This window comes from Pelophylax lessonae, assembly GCF_965119305.1.
Source record: "Pelophylax lessonae genome assembly, chromosome: 4".
NCBI classification, from domain to species: domain Eukaryota; kingdom Metazoa; phylum Chordata; class Amphibia; order Anura; family Ranidae; genus Pelophylax; species Pelophylax lessonae.
In genome coordinates, this window is record NC_138771.1 from 182,697,296 (window position 1) to 182,722,003 (window position 24,708).

The 24,708-nt window shown below is 38.9% G+C and overlaps 1 protein-coding gene across 1 annotated transcript in view; it reads left to right on the forward strand.

The window, feature by feature from the left end:
* The window catches only part of SEMA3A (semaphorin 3A), a 336,455-nt gene that overhangs the window by 290,744 nt on the left and 21,003 nt on the right, over positions 1–24,708 (forward strand). Inside the window, exons 13-15 of the mRNA XM_082256599.1 lie at positions 3,382–3,423; positions 6,666–6,823; positions 13,950–14,017. Coding sequence (XP_082112725.1) covers positions 3,382–3,423; positions 6,666–6,823; positions 13,950–14,017 — 268 coding nt within the window. The remainder of the gene's footprint in view (positions 1–3,381; positions 3,424–6,665; positions 6,824–13,949; positions 14,018–24,708) is intronic.

Genomic DNA, 24,708 nt, shown 5'->3' on the forward strand with positions numbered 1-24,708 from the left:
AAAAAACAATATGTTAAGTGATATCTTTGCTGCCTGTACCTATAATTGCATTAGTATTTATTAAATGTAAAAGGATTATGGTCATAATAAGGTAAAAATATTATATAATATGGTTCTTCAATAAAGTACCACCAAAGCTGTTTTCTAATTGTGTTGCCATTTATTTAACATATACAGTATCTTAACTACTTGCCATCCGCGCTACAGCCTATATACGGCTGCAGCGCGGACTCGAATTTTCGGGAGGCCGTTTTTAAACGGCCTCCCAGTGACACGCCCCCCGCGCGCTCCCGCGAGCGCGCAGCGGGGAGAATCTGTGTCGGCCGTGTCCCTTGGACACGGCCGATCACAGATCGTGGTGAATGGCCAATCACAGCGGCCATTCACCACGTGATCGGATCATCCAATGTAAACATATGAGATCATCTCTCATCGCCGGCGCTCCTTCCTCACACGGAGCCTGCAGTGTGAGGAAGGAGGGAGAGCTGCACAGCGCCAGGGACAAAGAGACATGTAATCAGGGCACTGATCACCAGTGCCCTGATTACTACAAGGTAAAAACATACACACAGTGCCCCCCCATCAGTGCCCACAGTGCCCGCCATCAGTTTCCCCATCAATGCCCACAATCAGTACCCATAGTGCTGCCAGTCAGTGCCCATCAGTGCCTGCTCATCTAGGCACTGATAAGCACTGACTGGCAGCACTATGGGCACTGAGTGTGGGCACTGATGGTGCTGCCCATCAGTGCTGCCCATCAGTGCCACCCGTCAGTGTCCATCAGTGCCATCCGCCAGTGCCCATCAGTGCCGCCTCTCAGTGCCCAGCAGTGCCGCCCGCCAGTGCCGCCTCTCAGTGCCCAGCAGTGCCACCTCAGTGCCCAGCAGTGCCACCTCTCAGTGCCCAGCAGTGCCACCTATCAGTGCTCATCAGTGCCGCCTATCAGTGCCGCCTATCAGTGCCGCCTATCAGTGCCCCCTATCAGTGCCACCTATCAGTGCCACCTATCAGTGCCGCCTATCAGTGCTCATCATTGCGGCATATTAGTACCTCCTCATCAGTGCCCATAAGTGCCACCTCATCAGTGCCCATAAGTGCCGCCTCATCAGTGCCCATAAGTGCAGCCTATCAGTGCCCATCAGTGCCGCCTCATCAGCGCCCTTCAGTGAAGGAGAAAAATTTATTTTCAAAATTTACTCACAGAAAATAAGAAACTTTTTTTTTTTTTTTCAAAATTTTCTGTCTTTATTCTTTTTTTTTTTGTAAAAAATAAAAAACCCAGAGATGATTAAATACCACCAAAAGAAAGCTCTATTTGTGTGAAAAAAATGATAAAAATTTCAAATGGGTACAGTGTAGCATGACCGCGCAATTGTCAGTCAAAGTGTGACAGCGCTGAAAGCTGAAAATTGGCCTGGATGGGAAGGGTGTTTAAGTGCACAGTAGGCAAGTGGTTAAGACAATTGAATAGATTTTTATTTTGTTTTACAGGTGCTAGCTTAAAAGAATGTGCTGGTCTTGTTATGCATTGTGTTAAATAGTTGTCATAGTAACAAACCTACATGCATTTGCAGTTTCTAAACTTAATAATAATTATAATTTATTTTTAGTGGAAGTAATTGGCTAGCTGCAAGGTGCACCAATCGGAGCACAAACAGTTTTGTGCCTTAGGGCTTGTAGAATATTATCAATGTATTAATAAAACTTTTAGCACTTTTTATTAAGTCTGTCTTATAGTGTGTTGCCTTTTATAGTGTATTGCCTTTTAAATGTACTGTTAAGTAAATGTTATTTGCAAATGGCTTGTTGCAGCAATCTGCTCATAGCATTCCTGTAAAGCTGAGCTCCAGGCTGACATACAAAGATAATGATGTATGCAGTCATGTATTATTATAAATAAATGAATACAGTTATGCAATGCATTTGTATATACAGTGCACTTTGAGCCAATCACACTCTGTTGCAAAGAATGCGTGGCAATAGTGACCTTGTTTTCAGATTAGAAACCACCATTATGCTATTGCTGCTCCTTTATTGTGTAATCAGCAGGCAAAATTTTCTTTCCACCACTAGATCTCCTTAGTCTTTAAAGTGGTTCTAAAGGCATAGTTTTTTTTATTTTTTTACCTTAATACATTCTATTCATTAGGGTAAAAAACTTTCTGCATGCAGCTCCTCCCAACCCCCCCCCCTATATACTTACCTGAGCCCAATTTCAGTCCAGCAATGTGCATGCGAGCAGCAGCTCTCTCTGCTCTCTCTCTCTCCTCACATGCACCAGCATTTCAATCACAGCTAGCGAGGAAGTGAACAGGAGGTGGGGCTGAGTTGTCAATTGACACACTGAGCGGAGTCAGGAGTGAGTTTCCACAAGTGCCCCCATAGCAAGCTACTTGTCACTCAGAGGGGGGGCAGTAGCACCTGTGGTGTACACAAGAAGAGGCATCTATAAAGCATAAAGAATTGCACAGAGCAGCTAATTATGACATATTTTTTTATTTAAAAAAATAAAATAAAAATGGTGCCTTTGGAATTATTTTACCCACTTACTGACTGCGCTATAGTCGAATGATGAATACAGCGTGGCCTCCCATGATTGCGCCCACCGCATGGTCTCTGCAGGCTGCGGGCGGTGTGCTCTGTGATTACAGTGTATGGAAACAGAATGAGGTAAAGAGCCAATCAGCAGCTTTTTATCATGTGATTGGACACAGCTGATCATGGATGTAAACAGAAGCCAGTTATTGGCACTCCTTTCCTCTTGCTGACAGAATTGGAAGAGGAGGAGAGGGCCAATAACTGGCTTCTCTAAAAGGGAAATGTAAACTGTGCACTGATAATCAGGGCCTACTTGTGCTGCCAATCAGTGCCCATCAGTGACACCTATAAGTGCAGCCTCAGCAGTGCCCACCAATGCCACCTCATCGGTGCTCATCAGTGCAGCCTATCAGTGCCCATCAATGCCCATCAGTGCTGCCTCATCAGTGCCAAACAGTGAAGTCTATTAGTGCCCATCAATGGCCATCAGTGCCACCTCATCAGTGCCCATCAGTGCAGCCTCATCAGTGCACATCAGTAAAGGAGAAAACATCTCCACCATTGGAAAAAAATTTTTTTCCTATGACAGTTGTTTTAAAAATTTACCAAGACAAATTGGAGTGTGATAAATTGAAAAAAAAAAATGGGATACAATGTGAGTTGTTTCTCATAACATCAAGTTAGACTACAGCTGTGTTTTTTCTAGTACCGTTTAGAATATCTAAAGTTTGTCTGACTGGAACTGGGATCAACTTCCTAGTTTTGATACATAAGATCCATTGTGCCTTCTGGTTGTAAGCAAAAGTTATTTTATTCTAACTTGGGGTTTTCTTCTCTCTACAGGAGCCTACTGCTATTACAGCCATGGAGATTTCCACAAAGCAAGTATGCAAGTGGCTTTTAAATTACTTACTATGTTTCTGTTGTTGCTGTTGTTCTATCAGCTACTAGACAAATCCTAAGCAAACTGTTTGGTTGAATTATTGAGTCGGCATTTAGCATTGTTCCAGTGCAATATAGCAAAAAGTATAAAATGCATCTAGTTTATTAATAATTAACTGCATACATAAAAATATACCGCATTATTTTTCCTTACTGTTTACAGCATTTTACTTTTCCAGTAAAAATACATTATGTCCTTTTTAAGCCCAGAGCAACACAAAATTCGACAGCAATCACCTTAATATATGATAATATATGTGAATGTTTATTTTGTGACAGGTTTCATAGTGTAGCAATGGGTCCCATAGCAGTTTTTATAATCCAGTCAATTTCAAGAATGGCTTGCAAAATTGAAGTAATCATCATAGATGCCTACTTAAAACAAAGCTTTAAAATTGCCAGCATGCTGAATTAATTCTCTGCAGTGAAAATCAGGACAATCCGTATATGTAACTAGCTTCTATTTTTAACAGCTCTACGTTGGCTTCTGTGCTTCAGTATTTTTTAGTGAGCACGCCTATCAGAGCTGTTGGTCAATAATAAAGTGTAGGAGGAGATAGGCAGGGCTAGAGATCAGAAGAGTTGGTTGCAATGTGTAAATTAAACCTCCCCAGTACTTTACTGCTCTTCAGAGTTTCAGACAAGACATGTAAGTGCTTGCATTACAATATAAGTTGCGGTTATACAGGTTTAGTATTGCCACTAGTACATTTTGAGTGAATCTGGCGCAAATAAGAGTGTTGGTATATCAGAATGCAATGATTCAGACACTACTTTGATTTTGAAATCTACAGCAAGAATTGTGTCTGCTTTTATTAAAACCTTTGACTCTCTCTCTTGCATAGCTGCCTTAAGCTGTGAGCGTTCAGTCCTGCTATGCATAGGCCACTGCTTCTCTATTACCTAAGGTTCTTGTTTCATGACCAATTCTTCTGAATTATCCAGCTAGCAGTAGGGATATGCAATGGGAAGTTACTTACAGCAGCAAGTATTTTTGGGATGCTGCAGATATGATAGTTGAATTCCAATGTAGTGTTATGGGTTACCGCACTGTACACAGCATTATTTGTTTCAGACTTTTTTTTAGCACGGGTTTATAATGAAATAGATTTACTTTCAGACTGAAAGTAAATCTTGACTTGAATTACAGAATAACATGGCCCAGCAAGCTTTTAAAATCACAGTTAAGAACATAAACTAGATTTGTATTGGGTGGAATGCACTTTCACTTTTTAAATTGGTTCTTTTAAATCATTAACTGTAAATGTAGACTATTTAGCTATGTATTTTTAAACTTGGAAAGCAAAACTTGAAGTTAGACATTAAATGTTCTGCCATCCCTTGGTAGTTTCTTTTCACGCTCAAATGCAGTTTTCTCAAATTCCAGATGAAGTTATGCATAATACATAGCCAAAACAATGTAGCAAAGAATTTATTTTAAATGAAGATAACAGTGAATCTGCCATATAGTTTTTATGCTGTTGCACAATACAAATGATCAAATATTAGGCATTGATAGCAATCATTTTTATGTCCTACAATTCCAGCTGAATATTTGGGATTGTGCACATTGTTATGGAAGCATATTACAGACATTTAAACAAATGCTACAGCACAGTTTGGAAACAGCTTGTGCAAAGCATATGGGCTCTTTTTTCTGTCTGTTTGAGTTAATTGTGTTTGGCAAAGAAACATGTTTTATTTGAGATGAGGGAAGGATCTGTTGTGCTGGCAGTAGTACAGTTAAATGCATCAAAACCTATATACTTTGCATAACCCCGGAAACGCTAAAGAAAATCTACAGGCCTGCTGATTTTCTGCCTTTTAAACAGTTCTAGATTCATTGCAAGGTGAAAACACCCATGTTGGTGAAAAAATGTAAATCATACTTTCCAGACACTGGATTCAGCTGCTATCTACAATTTCTATTTTTTTTTTTAAAGCATGTTTAATAAAACTAGCATAGTTACATTATTATTCCTATAAGATCAATCAAAATCTATCGTGAAAACTCTTTTATTACATTCCATAAAGGAACAGCTGCAATAAAAACAGCTTTTGCTTAATATTTTTTTTTTAATTTTTATTTTCCCACTAATGTGATGTGGATTATTAATTTTGGGGCTAGTATATTTAAATGTGTGATCCTTTGCCTGCAGCCTAAAGGATCCTAAAGCAGGATATATAAATATGCACCCAAGCGGATAAGTTCCCTTGAGGACAAGTTAGGAAGAGGGTCAGTATGAAGATAGACTTAGGCCTTGTTCACGTGGGCTTCAGCTTGTATAAGAAAAATGTGTACAGCAAGCTTCTACAAAGCATTTTCTGAGATTTCTGCAAGCTTTGCTAAAGCATTTAAAGTACCATACAGCTCCAGTTTGTAAATTCAAACACAGGTTTTATTAGAAGTGCTCAGACCCCGTTCAGACAGGGGCGACACGACTCTGTGCACCGCGACCTCGGCGCGACTTGCACGGACTTCATATCATTGAAGTCAATGCAAGTCGCCTCCAGGTCGTGTCGCTCCTATTAGAACGGGTCCTGTACTATTCAATGGTGAGCGACCCACCGCGACTTGTCAGGCGACCAAGTCGCCTGACAAGTCGCGCTAGTGTGAATGGACCCTTACTGTTACTGGAAATTAAGATTTTTTAAAGCTACTTGAATGTTTGCTAAAAAAGCTTTGCAAAAGCTTGTTCAAAGCTAATTGAATTTTTGCAAAAGTTTTCTGCACACACTGCTCTTCTTCAAACTGAAGGCTATGTGAACAAGGCCTTTAGGGTAGGCCATTGCTGTCTGTGCTGGGAGCTTAGTTTTCAAAACAGCCCCAATGTCCTGGTGCCAAATGTTTAACGCCTTCTGGATCAATAAAAGTATGTATATTTTAGTTCTATTAATTATTTTAATGTCATCAGTCTTATTAAGGAATATACAATTTTCCAGAACAAAATTTCTATGCACAAAATAGACTTATTTTAAATGTTTCCGTCAGTAATATTGAGAGCTGAAAATTGCTGAAATGAAAATTATTGCAAAACTTACTATTTTCCAATCTTTAACACTTACAATGTTACTATATATTTTATTCAAAATCTTCAATAACATTTTTCTAGACCAATACATACATTTTATGTAAGCATGCGGTTTCCTTAACCAACTTTTATTTTCCAATGTCCACTTTACAGCAACAACTGTACATTGGCTCCTCTGTAGGAGTTTCCCAGCTCCCTTTACACCGCTGTGATGTTTATGGAAAAGCATGTGCTGAATGTTGTCTTGCCAGGGACCCCTATTGTGCCTGGGATGGTTCTTCATGCTCCCGCTACTTTCCAACTGCTAAAAGGTGATAACCTTTAAGACATACTGCTTATTGTATTAGCCTGTTGGGTATTATGTTGTGTGCCTCTTTTACATTCTTCTGACATGTCATAATTTCCATAACATATGGCTCTGTGGTGGTAAGAGGAAAAGCAAAGGAAGGCAGATGGTATGTATTAGGTTTTATTTTGTAGCATGAGATTATAAGCCTTAAATATGCACACGTCCTTTTGCCCTGAAATTGCCTTTATTTTTTTTAAGAATGCAGTAGCTGTAGTATTAGGATAATATTCATAATAACCTAGAGTTAAGCAAATTGATCTAAAAGATAAGGTATAGGAGTTCTACCTGGATTACCAAGAAGAAGACAAGCAAGCAGAGTTTTAAAATTGCAATAAAATAAAAAATGTTGTGTAAGGTTTAAATTGGATCTCCCCACTTCATATTTATTTATTTTTCTGTTGGGTAGAAAAAAAAACATGTAGGTTGCCAATACTGACCTCACCTTTAGGCTGCATTCACATGTCAGCGTTTGGATCGCGGGCAGAACCGCCGCGGTTCCGCCCGCGATCCGGAGATTATTGCAAATCGCGGGACGCCTAGCGTTGCCCGTTGATTTGCAATAGCCCCCCAAACGCCGAGCGATGTTGCCGCGATTTCCGCCTGCCGAATCGCGGCAAAATCGCGCAAACAAAATCGCGGGACGCAATACGCTCCAAAGAAGCTCTTGTACTTCTTTGGAGCGTATTGCGTCCCGCGATTTTGTTTGCGCGATGTTGCCGCGATTCGGCAGGCGGAAATCGCGGCAACATCGCTCGGCGTTTGGGGGGCTATTGCAAATCAACGGGCAACGCTAGGCGTCCCGCGATTTGCAATAAATCTCCGGATCACGGGCGGAACCGCGGCGGTTCTGCCCACGATCCATACGCTCACATGTGAACGGAGCCTTTATAAAATACTAGGTGTATGGCTGTCATGCTAATTTAATAGCATCAATATTTAAAAGTATTGGATTGTTTATTTGTTGTTTTTTTTAGCAGGGTTTTAGAATTGAGCACTGTGCAATAGCCATGTTGCTTGACAGCTGAAATCTGGATAGATTCTGTCACACTGCAAAGAGTTCTGTATCAAAAGTGTACTGCTGAATAAGGGAAGGTTGGCATAGGGCTGCAGCACTATGTAATAATAAAAATATAACATAGTCCAATGCTTTAATTTTCAATAAACCGATTTCATTAGACAAAAAAAAAGGTACAAATGGACATACCCTGTACACACCAATAATATTTAAATATTATTTTTACAAAAGCAAACATATTAAAAAACATATAGGTCCGTGTGATCCATATTGAATATCAGCACATGATAATTCATAACGTGAAGTGGAGGGAAGACATGTAAACGTTTAACAGCACGCTCCCGTAATCTTGTGCATTAGAGTGATATGGGCTAATTGTGCATTAGAGTGATATGGGCTAATTCCTGATTTTCTGGTCTTCTTTACTAATCTCAAAATAATTTTGTTTTACTAATGTCATCATTATCAACTTGATACACTAAATGACATTATTGTGGAGAAAGAGTGTAGAACTTAATAAAGACATTAATACATAATTAAAATACTTCTATTATTTGAGACCAAATTATGCAAGCCTCTTGTCTTTCACTTAATTTCAAAGAGCTCCAACAACAGTTGAGAGGATACAAAGTTTCCACTTAATTACTTGAACATGCTTTGTGGCTCAAATTTCATAATCTCATCTGTTGACTTAGTTTCCACACTTGGCATTTGTTTGATATCTTCCTTAGTGCTATAAATATAGTAGGTCTATAGATTTTCCCAGCCCTATTCTTTGAAAAAATAAACTCAAAATTATTTTGAAAAAGGCCTTACTGTGTCCAGTTGTTTATTTTAAAATAGAAATGTCAAATAGCAATAGTCAGCTGTGGATTTTAATAGAACAAATGAATGCACTGCTTATGAAAATCAGATTTGTAAGGGGCTCTTGTATTTAAATGTTATTGCTTTCTATTGAAAATGTCCTTGAACAAATTGAATCACCTCTATGCAATTTTGCAATCTGCTCTTAGCCTGCACAGAGTAGACTGTAAGTAATCTATTCAATAAACATCCTTCCAAGACATAGAAGACACCCTGCACTTCCCTTTCAGCCTTTGTATGAAATGACTTTGATCCCCAGCAGAAAATAACTGATTATCCCTCTATAACAGCTGACATGACTGATGCAACCAAGTGTCTCTACACCAAGAATACTTGACTTTTGTATACAGGAAGCTGAGTGAGATGATTAGAAGCGGATTTACAGCTCTGTTCGGAGACTAATCCCCTTTGCTGTGTCCTGACTTTGCAAATCCTCTAGCAGTTTTCTACAATGACATTTTACTATTTAGACCAAGCTTTGTGTGCTCAGCTTTTATTTGTGAATGAAGTCCTGGTAGTATATAGTAAAATAAAAAAAGTGAAAAGGTTAATATGTTCTTTTATAAAAAAACAAAAAACAAAAAACAAAAACAATAACAATAGCTTTTGTTTTGCAAATATTTTAAGATGTATAAGTGCTGGTTCACACTTGTGCGATGCGGGAAGGCTCCGCATCGCATCTGTACCTCTGGCAGTTCACACTGCCATATGCGATATGCAGGGGGTGTCAATTAAATGTTAACGACACCCCCAGTTTGATCGCATATCGCAGTGCGATCTGGCAGTTCGCACAGGATCGGATCACACAAGTGTGAACCACTGTGCGATCCGATCCTGATGCGGCTGAAAAAAAGGGTCCTGTGCGTCTTTGGTGCGAATACAGTGCGAATTCAGCCATACAAAGTGTATGGCTGAATTCGCATCCACACATGAGATGCATGTAATGAAGGAGCAGTGCGCTCCGAATTACATGCGATCTCGCAAGCCGCACAAATGTGAACCGGCACTAATGGTTTTTATGATGAATATCATATACCCAATATAATCCTATTTGAAATATGCAGGTGTTTAATCAATTACATGCATTGATTGAGGTGGTTTTCAGATACGGAACACTATTCTTAAATAATATACAGTATTTACATTTGGTGGTCAGGGTAACATAGGACTGATTTTGCAGCTTTAGCAAAAAGATAGATAAATCATTGATTTTTTTGTACCTTCAAAAGGTTCTAGCAGCAGGGCCTTGCAGACTAGGTTGGATCTTGTAGACTATAAAGCTAGGACGGTCTTGTTCTTACTCCTTTCTCCTGTTAATAATGATGAACTTCAGGCAAGCAGCTAAATACACAGATGACATGCATACAGTATAAGTGAGCTATTTTACCTGACAAAGTCTTTGTATTTCTGTCCATCTGATGCTGATATTTGTACAGCCCTGAGACTGGATTTCTCTGCTGCAATTACTAAACACTTACATATCTTGTTCTGCTCCCATCCTGTAACAGACAAGTTTAACCACTTTAGGGCCGGAGGATTTTCCTGCTTTACGTCCAGGCCACTTTTTGCAACTTGGCACTGTGCGAATTTAACTGACAATTGCGCAGTCCTGCAACGCCGTACCCAAACAAAATTTACATCCTTTTTTTCCCACAAACAGAGCTTTCATTTAGTGGTATTTGATCACCTCTGCACTTTTCATTTTTTGCGATATTAATAACAAAAAGAGCGACAATTTTGAAAAAATAACAATATTTTTCTACTTTGACAGTTAAAAAATATCCAATATATTAAATTTTTGTCATATATTTAGGCCAAAATGTATTTAGCTACATGTCTTTGACAAAAAAATTCTCAGTGAGTGTATTTTTAACCGCTTTAAGACCGGAAGATTTTACCCCATTCCTGACCAGGCCATATTTTGCGATTTGGCACTGCATTATTTTAACGGACAATTGCGCGGTCATGCGACACTGTACCCAAATTAAATTTATGTCCTTTTTTTCTCCACAAATAGAGATTTCTTTTGGTGGTATTTGATCACCTGTGCGATTTTTACTTTTTGCGCTATAAACAAAAAAAGAGCGACAATTTGAAAAAATAAGAATATTTTTCACATTTTTTTATATGAAATCCCCCCCCCCCCCCCAAAATGTAAAAATCTAATTTTTTTAACATTTCAGGCCAATTTGTTTTCTGCTACATATGTTTGGTAAAAAAAACCGCAATAAGCGTATTTTGATTGGTTTGTGCAAAAGCTATCGCAGCTAATAACTACGGGAAATGTATGTCATTTTTATTGTTTTTTTTTAAACTAGTAATGGCGGCGATCTGCGATTTTTTTTTGCGGGACTGCGACATTGCGGCGGACAGATCGGACCCCTAACTGACATTTTTGACAATTTTGGGGGTACCAGTGACATTACTACAGTAATCAGTGCTATAAATATGCACTGTTACTGTAATAATGACACTGGCAGGGAAGGGGTTAACTTTATTGGTGATCAAGGGGTTAATGTATGCCTGGTGCTTACTGACGTGTGTGGGGGGAGGGGACTGTGTGACACAGGCACAGATCGCAGGTTCAGCTATGCTGAATCCTGTAATCTGTCCCTGCCTGTCACTTAGGAGATCACCCCGGTTTGTTTACACAATCGGGCGGATCTCCTCACTCAATCTCCGACGATCGGGGAAGAGCGGCGGTGATCACCGCCTCTCCTCCCCTGGCCCGACTGCCGCTCTGTCTGAATACACAAGGGGAGAAGTCCAGCAACATAGGTCTACGTCGCTGGATGATAACGAGCCACTTTGCCACAGTACGCTCCATGTGAGTGGTTGGCAAGTGGTTAAATAGTAGAAGAAAAATGATAAGTTCAAATCTTTATCACTTTAATCTCTTCTCCTATGCGCATGTTTGCACATAATCACTGCAGCGCAACTGACTTGATCTGTGTGCTGCTTCTCCCTCTCCCAGTCTGAGCTCTGTTGTAAGGGGACTGCAAGAGGCTGTTGCAAGTTCAATTTCAGGTACTTGCACTGCTTGTATTTAAAAATACATTTATTGACGTATAATGGACACAGAAATTGATTAATGTGTATCTTTTTATATCTGCCTGGAGTTCAGCCTTAAATACATGGAGGATCCAGTGACAAGAAACCTTTAAAGTAGCTTTGAAGGTTAGTGAAGCTGGGAACCAATTGCAGAAATCTTGCCATTTGGGTCCCAGAAAGATATACAAAGTTGGGAGATGATTTAGCCCATCAACATCCACACAAAATAAAAATAAGATTTATATACTAAAAAATAGTCATACTTTTTCCCTTTATACCTCTTATTGTTTTGGATCTCTTTATAGTTCCACTCAATAAAACTTTAGCTTTTTTCTTGTTTCAAAAACTATTTGATTGCTGAGTTTGCCATCATTTGTATTTTTATACAGTGCAATGACTGCCCAAAATATGTTTTGGCAAAAACAGAGAGGTATATTGCATGCACATGACCTTCTTTATGTTTGATATTTTACAAGTGCCAAAAGTGCTAGAAAGTCTTTAGCTAACCTCTTCCTTTGCTGTATTCTGCTTTTCTGATTACAAACAACTGTTGTATAAGTATTAGGAAACACAGTTTGAAGTAAAACTTCTTAGAATCTTGTATTGTTTAAGAAGATAATGAGGCCACTTTATATTCTGCGGAACTGCAGGAAAAAGCAAAATACCTTTCTGACAATGCTTCTGTGTCTTATCGAACAAAGCGTCAGCAGTCACAGCTTGAGATGTAACTTAAATCAATATTTCCAATTGGCATAGAAGGAGCTGCGTACACTTTCCCAATAAACGTATTCTGAACAGAATCTATCGATCCTTGTGCAACATGTTATTAGATGTGTAAAGGACTTGATAAAAACTATTACATGACAATGGATGACAAAGACCACTTGTCTAGATCTGCTATATCAAATGTGTAACTGCTTGAACGCACTCTGCGAGTTGCATGCATTTCTGAAAGAACATTCCCTTTGAGAGAGTCTGCAATTATGACTTGAAACGCACTCATTTGACCAAATAATACATTTTGTATTTAACTTACACTTATAAAAATGAAAGAAAATAATTATTTGGGAAGTAAATTGATAAGATAGGCAGTGTAGGCCCATAGTTTGCAGCAGAAAACTCAGATAGCAATGTGATTTATTGTATCAAGTCATCTATAGCTATCTAATAACTTACTTTCTCCAAAAGTGGTTGAACAGTTGCCGTCACTTTTCTATTCAATCAAATGCTTTCCATTACTAATACAGGGCATAAATTGACTAATTTGGGCTAGTGGGGAGTCTATTGTTGAGTGGTAATGAGCAGAGGAATTTAATAACTTTTTGCAGCATTTGATCTAAAATGTTTCTAAATTGTTGATATTAATGAAGTAATTGCTTTCTCAATTGGTCAAAAAGGAATTATACTTTTATAATGCAACTATTCAAAATCACCTGTAGCTGAAAAAAACATGTTACCTATTGGTAGACAAGTGGGAAAATCTCAACAAAACAGAGATCTGTGGATTTCCCTCACCCTGTGGAATTTATTTATTTATATCATATAATAAAGAGTTAGGCAATAGGAGTAAAAGCAAATCTTAAAGCAGTAGGAATGAAACCATAAATAAACTGGAACGGACCCAAAACATAAAATGGGTTGATCTCACTTCTGTAGAACCCAAGCAACTAGCAGGTGACCCAGCCTGAGTAGATACATTACTTCTTTTGGGCAAACTGACCATTTAGAGCTGTCCAAAGCAAAGCAGGAGATGCAGTCTTCTAAGCTTAGCTGCAGTAGCTCTGCACCTATTCTTTGGCAGATTATGTGGAAGATTTCAAAGATCACCTTAAATGTTATCTTTAGATATGAAACATGAAACATACATACTATTTCTTTAAAACTTCAATTTTCTGATGATCATTTGCATCCTTCTAGTTAGTATCCAGTCTAGGATTGCTGGAATATGTGTTCGTCCGAGAAAAGATTGAATCCGGTCATTGTCTTAATAACAACCTCTTCATTGTAGCACTGCTAAGATCGATTAGAAAGGTGTGGGATACTAATCAATGAATGCTATAAAGTCTATGTATGCAACATGTAGACCAAAACCTGTCCAACTGAATTTTTCTCCATTCTTTGAACAAAACATTAAATATGTATTGTTCCCAAACCTCAGGCGTACAAGACGGCAAGATATCAGAAATGGTGACCCACTAACACATTGTTCAGATCTACAACATAATGGTAAGTCGAGAACATATTTTATTGTGAAAATCTGGAAAATCTGAAAATAGTTTTGAAGAAGTAGATGTAAGCCTGATATGACCATAATAAAAATAATAAACCATAAATTGCTGCCATATTTTCTGTTTGTGACTTTGCAATTGTTTTGTAAGTGAATGGAGGACAGAGTGGCCCATGTAATACTTATCATGAGCAGTCTTAGTATCTTTGGCATAGAAATTGAACACTATTCTTTTTGTGATTTAGAATGTCTTTCCTGTTATGATGACAGTCTTAATCTCATCTCTGCAACATTTGATCATTTGCTGTATTGTTTTATTCACTGTGAAGCTTGTTATATGCCATTCTGAGAGATTTTTTTGTAATGCCCTTTTATTGGGTACATTATGACTTTCGTATGGAATCACAAATGAGGGCTTATTATGGGTCCTTCGGTGTGATTACCATTCATTTTATTGTCTTTTTGTAAGGAGAGCAACATATGTGTTTTATTATGTTATTATATTTATTATATAGTATATAAAAGAATTGAGTTATTGCATTCATAAATTCTAGATTTTTTTCTTGGCTGTAGCTTACCTGGGAAAAAAACTAAAAGCAAACTTTTCATGGAATTAGAAATTGGAGCATTTTGGGATAAAAAAAAAAATCACCTGTACAATGTACTACGTTTCTTTTCATTATATACAGTATATATGCGTACACCCATCACATTTTTGTAAATATTAAATATTTTATTATATCTTTTCATGTGACAACACTGAAGAAATTACACTTTGCTACAAATGTGTACAGCTTGTATAACAGTGTAAATTTGCTGTCCCCTCAAAGTAACGCAACACACAGCCATTAATGTCTAAACCGCTGGCAAACAAATTGAGTACACTCCTAAGTGAACATGTCCAAATTGGGCCCAACTAGCCATTTCCCTTCCCGGTGTCATGTGACTCGTTAGTGCTAAAAGGTCTCAGGTGTGAATGGGGAGCAGGTGATTTAAATTTGGTGTTATCGCTCTCAATCTCTCATACTGGTCATTGGAAGTTCAACATGACAGCTCATGGCAAAGAACTCTCTGAGGATCTGAAAAAAAGAGTTGTTGCTCTACATAAAGATGGCCTAGGCTATAAGAAGATTGCTAAGACCCTGAAACTGAGCTGCAGCACGGTGATCAAGACCATACAGCGGTTTAACAGGATAGGTTCCCCTCAGAACAGGCCTTGCTATGGTCGACCAAAGAGGTTGAGTGCACGTGCTCAGCATCATACCCAGAGGTTGTCTTTGGGAAATAGATATATGAGTGCTGCCAACATTGCTGCAGAGGTTGAAGGGGTGCGGGGTCAGCCTGTTAGTGCTCAGACCATACACCACAGACTGCATCAAACTGATCTGCATCAAAGATGATGCAGAAGAAAGCCCACAAACAGTTTGCTGAAGACCAGCAGACTAAGGACATGGATTACTGGAACTTTATCCTGTGTTCTGAGGAGACCAAGATAAACTTATTTGGTTCAGATGGTGTCAAGCGTATATGGCGGCAACCAGGGGAAGAGTACAAAGACAAGTGTGAACTCCAAGCCCAAGAGGGTTGAGGCAGTGCTAGAAAATAATGGTGGCCACACAAAATATTGACACTTTGGGCCCAATTTGGACATTTCCACTTAGGGGTGTACTGACTTTTTTGCCTGCGGTTTAGACATTAATGGCTGTGTGTTAAGTTATTTTGAGGGGACAGCACATTTACACTGTTATACAAGCTGTACACTCACTACTTTACATTGTAGCAAAGTGTCATTTCTTCAGTGTTGTCACATGAAAAGATATAATAAACCATTTACAAAAATGTGAGGGGTGATACTGTGTGTGTGTGTATATATATATATATATATTGTAATTTGAAATGTTTGCATTAATCTACTGAGCTTAAGCCTAATGCTGATTCACTAGCATTTAATGCCACCAGGTTTATACATATATATATATATATATATATATATATATATATATATATATATATATATATATATATATATATATATATATATACATTCTAGAATAATACAATTCCAGTACAACATGCACACAGGCTGCTATGCTCATGACTCAAGGGCCATACGTGTTTAGGAACAACACGCATACATCAGCATGTATGCACTTAAAGAAGAGTTCCAGTCTCCTGTGAGAAGTTATTCACCCACTTCTTTCCTCGGTGCCTGCATCTCAACAATGGGCATCCGACTGTAACAGCTTGCGGCTTCACAGCTAGGTGCCCACTGCACATGAGTGAGCTGCACTGCGCATTGTGAATGTTGAATGCAGTCTTCTGGGACCTGTCAGTGTCCCAGAAGGCTGCAGGGGGGATGGAGGGAGGGAGGAGAACTTCCATTTTCAGTTGCCTAGGCAGTTGAAATGGAAATGGGAGTGGGTACCTGTTAAAATCGGGTAACTGCTCCTCTACTGCTCTTCAAAAGTGCCAATTCTTCAAGAGGAGTGGGGGATGAGTCCTTAAAATGGATCTTCCTCTTTTGGGTTGAGCTCAGATGGATCTTGGCAAAGCACGCATGAAGGTTGGCCTCCCTCTCAAAACACCATCCTGATGCTAACCAACATCAAGCTCTTCCACAGGTGCCTTAACAGGTTGAGAGAATAGGGGGAAGAGACATTAACTTAACTGCTCTCTCATTGGAGCAGGCATTTGCTTTACCTTTTCCAGGAAAACTGATAATGAAGTTTAGTAGAAACCTTTCCCATCCACCACAGTGCTGAAAAGGAAATAATGAAAACATAAGGCACACATCCATTTAATATTTAACAGTTTTATAAGAAATATAGGCTATTTTCCTTGGTCATAAATATATATGAAAAAAAAAAAGTGGCAGTCTTAGGTGTTCTCCAATACCCTGCTGAGCCTCCTTTTCTGTCAAAAACTCTGTTAAAAGTTAATGTGAACCTGTGGTCAGGCTGTAGATTTTCAAATATATACCTTTTGTTAACAAACCATAAATACATTTTAAAACCAATCTTCAGGGATATTAAAAAAACAAACATGTTATACATACCTGCTCTGTGCAATAGTTTTGTGCACATCGTTGGTTTGATATCGGGACTAGGTATGCATTTGGAGGGGCTGGGGGTATCTGCATGCAATAAAAAAAAGAACCTTCTACCTTTACAACCACTTTAAACTGGTTGTAAGGTTTGTTAACCTTCATGCATTCTTTGCATGAAGGTAAAAAAAAAAAAACCTTCTTTGTGTTGCTTCTCCCACAGCCCCACCTAATACTCACCTGAGCTCACTCTTGATCCATCAATGTGCACAAGAGTCTTGGCTGCCATAAGACTCCCTCTCTTCAATGGCTCACACGGCAGTGGGAACCATTGGCTTTCACTGCTGTCAATCACAGGCAGTGAGCAAATGAGAAAAGAGCAGGGACGTGCCGACCCATGGCTCTATTTGTCTTATGGATGCATAGAGCAAAGCTTGGGAGTGAGCATGCACCAGTGTCCCCATAGCAAGCAGCTTGCTATTGGGGCCACTGGTCAAGGGGGAGGAGCCAGGAGCACTGGGTGGGGACTGAGAAGAAGAGGATCAGGGCTGCTCTGTGCAAAACTGCTGTACAGAGCAGATAAGTTTAATGTGTTTGCTAAAAAGCATCCTGGACTGGTATTGGAGTGCAGCCATTTTCTATTTTGTATTCATACTGATGAGCACTGATATGCAGCACTAATGGGCTGCACTGATAGGCTACACTTTTATGCAGGGCACTGATAATCAGTGTCATGATTATCAGTGTAAATGTTCCTGTCATAATTGCCGGTTACTGGATTTCCCGCTTGTGAGGAAAAGAGTGTCAATAATTGGCAAGTCTGTTTACAATGTGATCACCTGTGATTGGATACAGCTGATCACATGGTAAAGAGCTACTGTGATTGGCTCTTTACCTTAATCTGTGATTAGCTGTGTCCGAAGGGGGTGCACAAGGGGACGCCCTCCCAAAACAAGCTGTCCGCACGGTCGGCAACTACTTAAAATGAAATCAGCTGCCTGGTGCACAGAGCTGCTTGTCTGGGGTCTTGTGCAATAGGAATTGCTCATGCCTGGGAATGGGCTGACAAAAGTCTAGGAGCCAGGATGCAATTTCTAGTTGTTGTGGCAACCTGGCACCTGGGATTTGTCAATCCCTGAGTAGAGATCTTTTTTGAAGCCCAACTGTAAAACATGCAATTTTTTTTCTCTACCCTTTTCATGGCTTTTGATGAAGAGGACATCTGATTTAAAATGCCTTAAGGTAGACAGTAGAACTTCCCACACCTAGAATGTTTTTTTAGAGAAACCGTGAAAAACACAGGAAGGATGCTGGCTGATGTTGGCTATTGTGGTGATACAAATTTTCAATCATTTTAATTATTAACTTAAAACAAATATGCAAATCAAGAATTTCCTGGGTTTGAATGAGTGTGAAAGTTAGACAACATTCATTTTAGAGGGAGCACAGCAGCTTTTATGTTTTTCTCAACATTTGTTTTTTTAATGAATGAAGGACAGATTAAGGAGCATTTTATTTCTAATCAACTTATTTAACCACTTGCCGACCGCCGCACGACTATCTACGTCGGCGGTCAGCCCCTCACAGGCAAACTAACGTAGGGCTACGTTGCTTGCTTGTGAGGGTCTAGGTAGCGAGCGCGCGCCCCCGGAGGCGCACTCCCGCGTGGTCACGGACCCCCCCGCGCGTGTGACCAGCGGACCCGATGTCCGCCGGCCACTCGGCGATCGGCGGGGGAGAGGGAGAATGTCAGGCAGCTTGTGTAAACAAACTGCCTGTCATTCTCCTCGCTGCAAAGACACTGATAAAACGGATCTAGTATGTAGATCCCTTGATCAGTGTCCTTACAGCTAGAGCCACAGCCAATCACAGTAGAAACCACGCCCCTAGGGACACACACAGCCCCTCCCTTCCAAATAAAGTTAACCCCTTCACTACCAGTGTATTTTTACAGTAACAGTGCATATGTATAGCACTGATTACTGTAGAAATGTCACTGGTAACCCCAAAAGTGTCAAAAATGTCAGTCAAGGGTCCGATCTGTCCGCCGCAATGTCGCAGTACCGCAAAAAAAATCGCAGATCGCCGCCATTACGCGTTAAAAAAAAAAACAACAAAAATGACAAAAATCTTTCCCTTTGTTAGTAAACGCGATAACTTTTGCGCAAACCAATCAAAATACGCTTTTTGCGATTTTTTTTACCAAACATAGGTAGCATAAAATAAATTGGCCGAAAATTTTTAAAAATATTGATTTTTACATTTTTTTTGGGGGAATTTCATATAAAAAAATGTGAAAAATATTGCTATTTTTGCAAAATTGACGCTCTTTTTTTGTTTATAGCGCGTGATCAAAAAATCGCACAGGTGATCAAATACCACCAAAAGAAAGCTCTGTTTGTGGGAAAAAAAGGACGTCAAATTCGTTTAGGTACAGCGTCGCACGACCGCGCAATTGTCCGTTAAATTCACGCAGTGCCGAATCGCAAAATACCCCCTGGTCGGAATGGGGGTAAAATCTTCCGGGGCTTAAGTGGTTAAAGACTATTTTTTAATGTTTCCTGCATTTTCTATGGGTCTCTTACTAAAAAACTGTTAATGGGTTAATAATTACCTTGTTCTGCTGTGGACAAGTTACACATAAACCCCCAAAATCCAGTACCCCTTCCTGGGCCATTGGTAGTGTGGAAGAAACTCTTTAAAGAAAAAAAAATAAAACAATTCTGGGACCTGACAGATATTATCCAGGGAATGGATCTTGTAAATCATTATGAAAACAGAATTTTAATTAATAATTTATCTCTACATGTATCTGTTTTAAAAATTGTAAGCAATCTCCAACATGAAACATAAACAAATTTTTAAGGGCTATACAGCTGAATCTAGCAGTTGCTTGCAAGCATAATCATTAATGATTTGTAATGACAACGTTATATTTATGACTTAATGCCTGGATTACATCTAATATCCCTGGAATGCCTGCCCATTGGCAGTACACTAAGAGTCTAAGTTATTGCATTTACAACCACCCTGCTGTTTGGATGATATTGGATGAACTTTGTATTGATCTTTGGCATTTCCTATTAGATCAAATAAAATGGTTGCAAACCCTATTTTGTCTATTTAAAACAATGTGAACAACTTCTACCAGTTATCTTCTGTTACCTTATATAAATAGGTTTGTTCATGACTGATTGTCTCTGAATATTCACTAGCTGTAATTTTTGATGTTTCAAAAATATGTGTATATATTTTAGAATTGTTCACTGATTGACACATGCAATCTTATGCAATACATTTCACATTTTTATTTTCAGTAACCTATTGCAACCAATCAGAATTCATGTTGTTCTTGTCTGACCTCCTCAGTGGCTGCTTTGGGTTACTGAGTCTAATTACTCAACAAGACATAAGGCCCATACACACGTACTGATTGTCGACCGTAAATATTCTACCAACGTCCGATCGGCCGATTGTAGGCTTGTTAGTATGATGCTTCCGACAACCGACTGCGACTTTTCGGCCGAACAAAATCTGGTCTGCATGCTATAAAATTTTGTTGGCCAACACCAGAACGGCCGATTGTTCGTCAGTCAGTACAGATTTCGGCCGACAAAAGCCAGATGAGCAAGACTGGGCATGCTCAGAGAAGAAAAAAATACGGAAAGTTAACCATCACATGACATCACTTCTGAAGTTGGTTGTTGTTGGCCGACAAAATTCGTGTGCAGTCTTGAGCACTTTCCAACCAACACAACAGCACTGGACAAAAGACGGCCGATCGTTCGGCCGACAATCGGTGCGTGTGTACGGGGCTTTACTCTTTATTAAATAAGACAGATAGGGATTCATTGAATAAAGGCAAGTAGTCTGCTAACTTTGCAAGGGAGGGATTTTTCCTTAGCTTAGTGAATGCAATGAAAATTAACTTTACAGCGAATCACACACAAGGAAGATAAAAAGAAAGTATTTTTGCTTGCACATGATTGGATAATGGGAGTAAGGAAAACTTCATCTCATTCATTAAGCTAAGGGGAAATTCCCTTCTTAAGTGAAAAGTTCTTTGCAAAGTGAACAGCCTATTTGCCTTTAGTAAATTAACCCCATAGTGTCTAAAAAATAAATATTGAATTTCTGCTCTAAGCTGGGCTCCCAGCTGTATTCAGGATGTTTTCATGCAATTTTATTTGTTTTGATGATTTGATTACTATATTTACTTCGTTTAATAGCATATGATTGTAAATAATTAATTTTTATTTCTGTACGATAATAAAAAATATGTGATTAGAGGTTTGGCTGTTTGCGTCCAAACCAAAATAAGGTTTTGGAATGTTGAAAATTGGTATTAGGGACCCTTGGGAACAGCTTGTTTGTGTTTGGTTTTGCAGCTCAGTATTCTTGTTTCTTACTTAATTGAAAGCAACCAGTTTATCTCCACCTATTTTGGATCTTCATGTCCCAGCATGTCCTGAAAGATAGAGTTTGCCAGATAGCTTATGAGGAATATGGAGATTTGTACAGCAGCTGTAGAGCTGCAACTTAAATAGCGCTGCTTTACAGACAGTCAAGAGCAGATACTTGTCTGCCTCCATGATGTCAACTTGCAGACCTGAAAAAATAAATATATAAAATATACAAAAATGGGAGCTGTTCAATCAATTAAAAATAAGCACAGATGACTCAGATTTGCATTGTGCAAATAGCAAAGACTACTTTCCTTTGGTTTTTTTTTTTTCCAAAAAGTCCTTTGGTTTTATGCTTTATAACAGCAATTATATTTCACATTTCTTCTCTAATTAGTGATAACACCAGGAGCAATAAATATATTATAGCATTAAGTATAGCCTTATTTGAGGCTACCCAACTCCTTATTATGGGTCATTTATGAAAATTCATTTTGTTGATGGAATAGAGAATTTTTCATATGCATACAGTAAATGCAACAAAAAGATAAAATGGCAGTCACCTAATTAAAAGTTGTATGGGCCTAAAGTTATCTGATTCTAACTCAAAAAGCCATTCCACAACAGCTGTAGGTTTACTGGTTAGCTATCCCTGTGGTAGGCTAAGGTTTACACAGCCCGTGTTAGCCTCTTTCTACTGAAAGAGTTAACCGTTTGATAGCAGTAACCTCTTCTGTGGAACATGGAAATCAATGTGTTCCTAATAAGGTAGGTGTAGCCAAGTTATGACTAAACCCTCTTTATCTGGTTATGTCTGTATTTAAATTATTTTTATTAAATTTAAAAAAGACATAACAACAATACATAACAATCAAAGCACAGGTAGTATTCCTAAAATAAGTACAAGAGAAAACATTGAATGTCCCGAAGGATTCCATAATATACAGTGCCCTGCGAAAGTATTCAGACCCCTTGAACTTTGCAACATTTTGCCACATTTCAGGCTTCAAACATAACAATATAAAACTGTAATTTTTTGTGAAGAATCAACAACAAGTGGGACACAATCATGAAGTGGAACGAAATTTATTGGATATTTCAAACTTTGTTAACAAATAAAAAACTGAAAAATTGGGCGTGCAAAATTATTCAGCCCCTTTACTTTCAGTGCAGCAAACTCTCTCCAGAAATTCAGTGAGGATCTCTGAATGATCCAATTTTGACCTAAATGACTAATGATGATAAATAGAATCCACCTGTATGTAATCAAGTCTCTGTATAAATGCACCTGCACTGTGATAGTCTCAGAGGTCAGTTTAAAGCGCAGAGAGCATCATGAAGAACAAGGAACACACCATGCAGGATTGATGGGAAGATGGATGGAGCCAAATACAGGACCATTCTGGAAGACAACCTGATAGAGTCTGCAAAAGACCTGAGACTGGGACGGAGATTTGTCTTCCAACAAGACAACAAAACATAAAGCAAAATCTACAATGGGATGGTTCACAAATAAACATATCCAGGTGTTAGAATGGCCAAGTCAAAGTCCTGACCTGAATCCAATCGAGAATCTGTGGAAAGAACTGAAAACTGCTGTTCACAAACGCTCTCCATCCAACCTCACTGAGCTCGAGCTGTTTTGCAAGGAGGAATGGGCAAAAATTTCAGTCTCTCGATGTGCAAAACTGATAGAGACATACCCCAAGCGACTTACAGCTGTAATCGCAGCAACAGGTGGCGCTACAAAGTATTAACTTAAGGGGGCTGAATAATTTTGCACTCCGAATTTTTCAGTTTTTTATTTGTTAAAAAAGTTTGAAATATCCAAAAAAATTTCGTTCCACTTCATGATTGTGTCCCACTTGTTGTTGATTCTTCACAAAAAAATACAATTTGATATCTTTATGTTTGAAGCCTGAAATGTGGCAAAAGGTTGAAAAGTTCAAGGGGGCCAAATACTTTCGCAAAGCACTGTATATAATACCCAGCATACAGTACATAAAAAGAAGAAAGAGGTTTAGGACAAATGGGGTTGGAGGATGCCCCTCTTTAAAACATCCATACCTTTTCCAGATACCTTTTCCAGTCTTCCTTCCAGCTATAGTCTAAAGTCCACCCAGTCCTCTCCATCCAGTCCCCACCCCCCCTCCCCCAAATAATAATAAAAAAAAACCCAAAGGGAAACACCACTATAGCAAACCATAAACCAAGAAAATGCATAAGCTATTTATAATAATTACGGGACAGATACCAGGGGGACCCCTATGTGCCTATTCCCCTATTTCTACCCTTCACTTCCCATGCTGTGCTCTCAAAACCTTCCACCCTTCTTCTTCTGTCTGAAGTACAGTGAACATACTGTGTCAGTAAATGGAGTGTCTGAGGAATCCACTCAACTTACTGTAGGCCTGAAAAAAGTGATAAAGCTATAGAACATCAGTGTCATTAGGGCTCATTTATAGGTTGTGTTCCTAGAGTTAACCTAGAGTTAACCCTTTCTCTAAAAGTCATCTGTCGGCACTTTTGTGGTCTGGAGAAAGCAGTGTCAATATACAAACACAAAAAATACTTAGAAAATAAAAAAACTGTGCTATAAGAATGATAATGATACCCTTCCCTTCAAAAAGTATACAGATGTGCATGAAAAATATAATTTCTAATAAAAATGATCACAATAAGTGAAATTAAAGTCCTTAAGTGCAAATAAAAATGGTTCCAGTATTGTCACTCTGCAATTTCAGTAAATCATCATGCATGTATTGCCTCCACCAAATGTCTGAAGTGCCAACTCACCAGAACCAGTTACTGTCTATGGTATAGGACATCAAAGGTGCATTCAGTAGTCATAGGTCTTCCTTATGAAGGTACATCTGGTATTCTATGGATGTGGTATATATTCTAACTTCACAGGTGAAGTCATCAGAAAAACTGTGCATGTCCGGCTCTGACCGATTCAATTCTGCCATTGAGATTATTGCGGCTGGGTCGCAGGAAGGATAAACTGGGGATCAGAGATGTTTTTAAGCTATGGGATAAAATCCACAGATTAGCAAACTGGGAATACAACTCACCACTAATATCACTAGAGGGCACACATTTCTTTTTACTTTGAAACGGGGCACAATTTGGTTGATGGATTAAAAACACACAGTTAAAAGACATTATAAAAAGTGGGAAGACATGTTCATACCAGGAAATAAAGGATAAGGGAGAAATGATGGTATTGAATGAACGGAGGTAT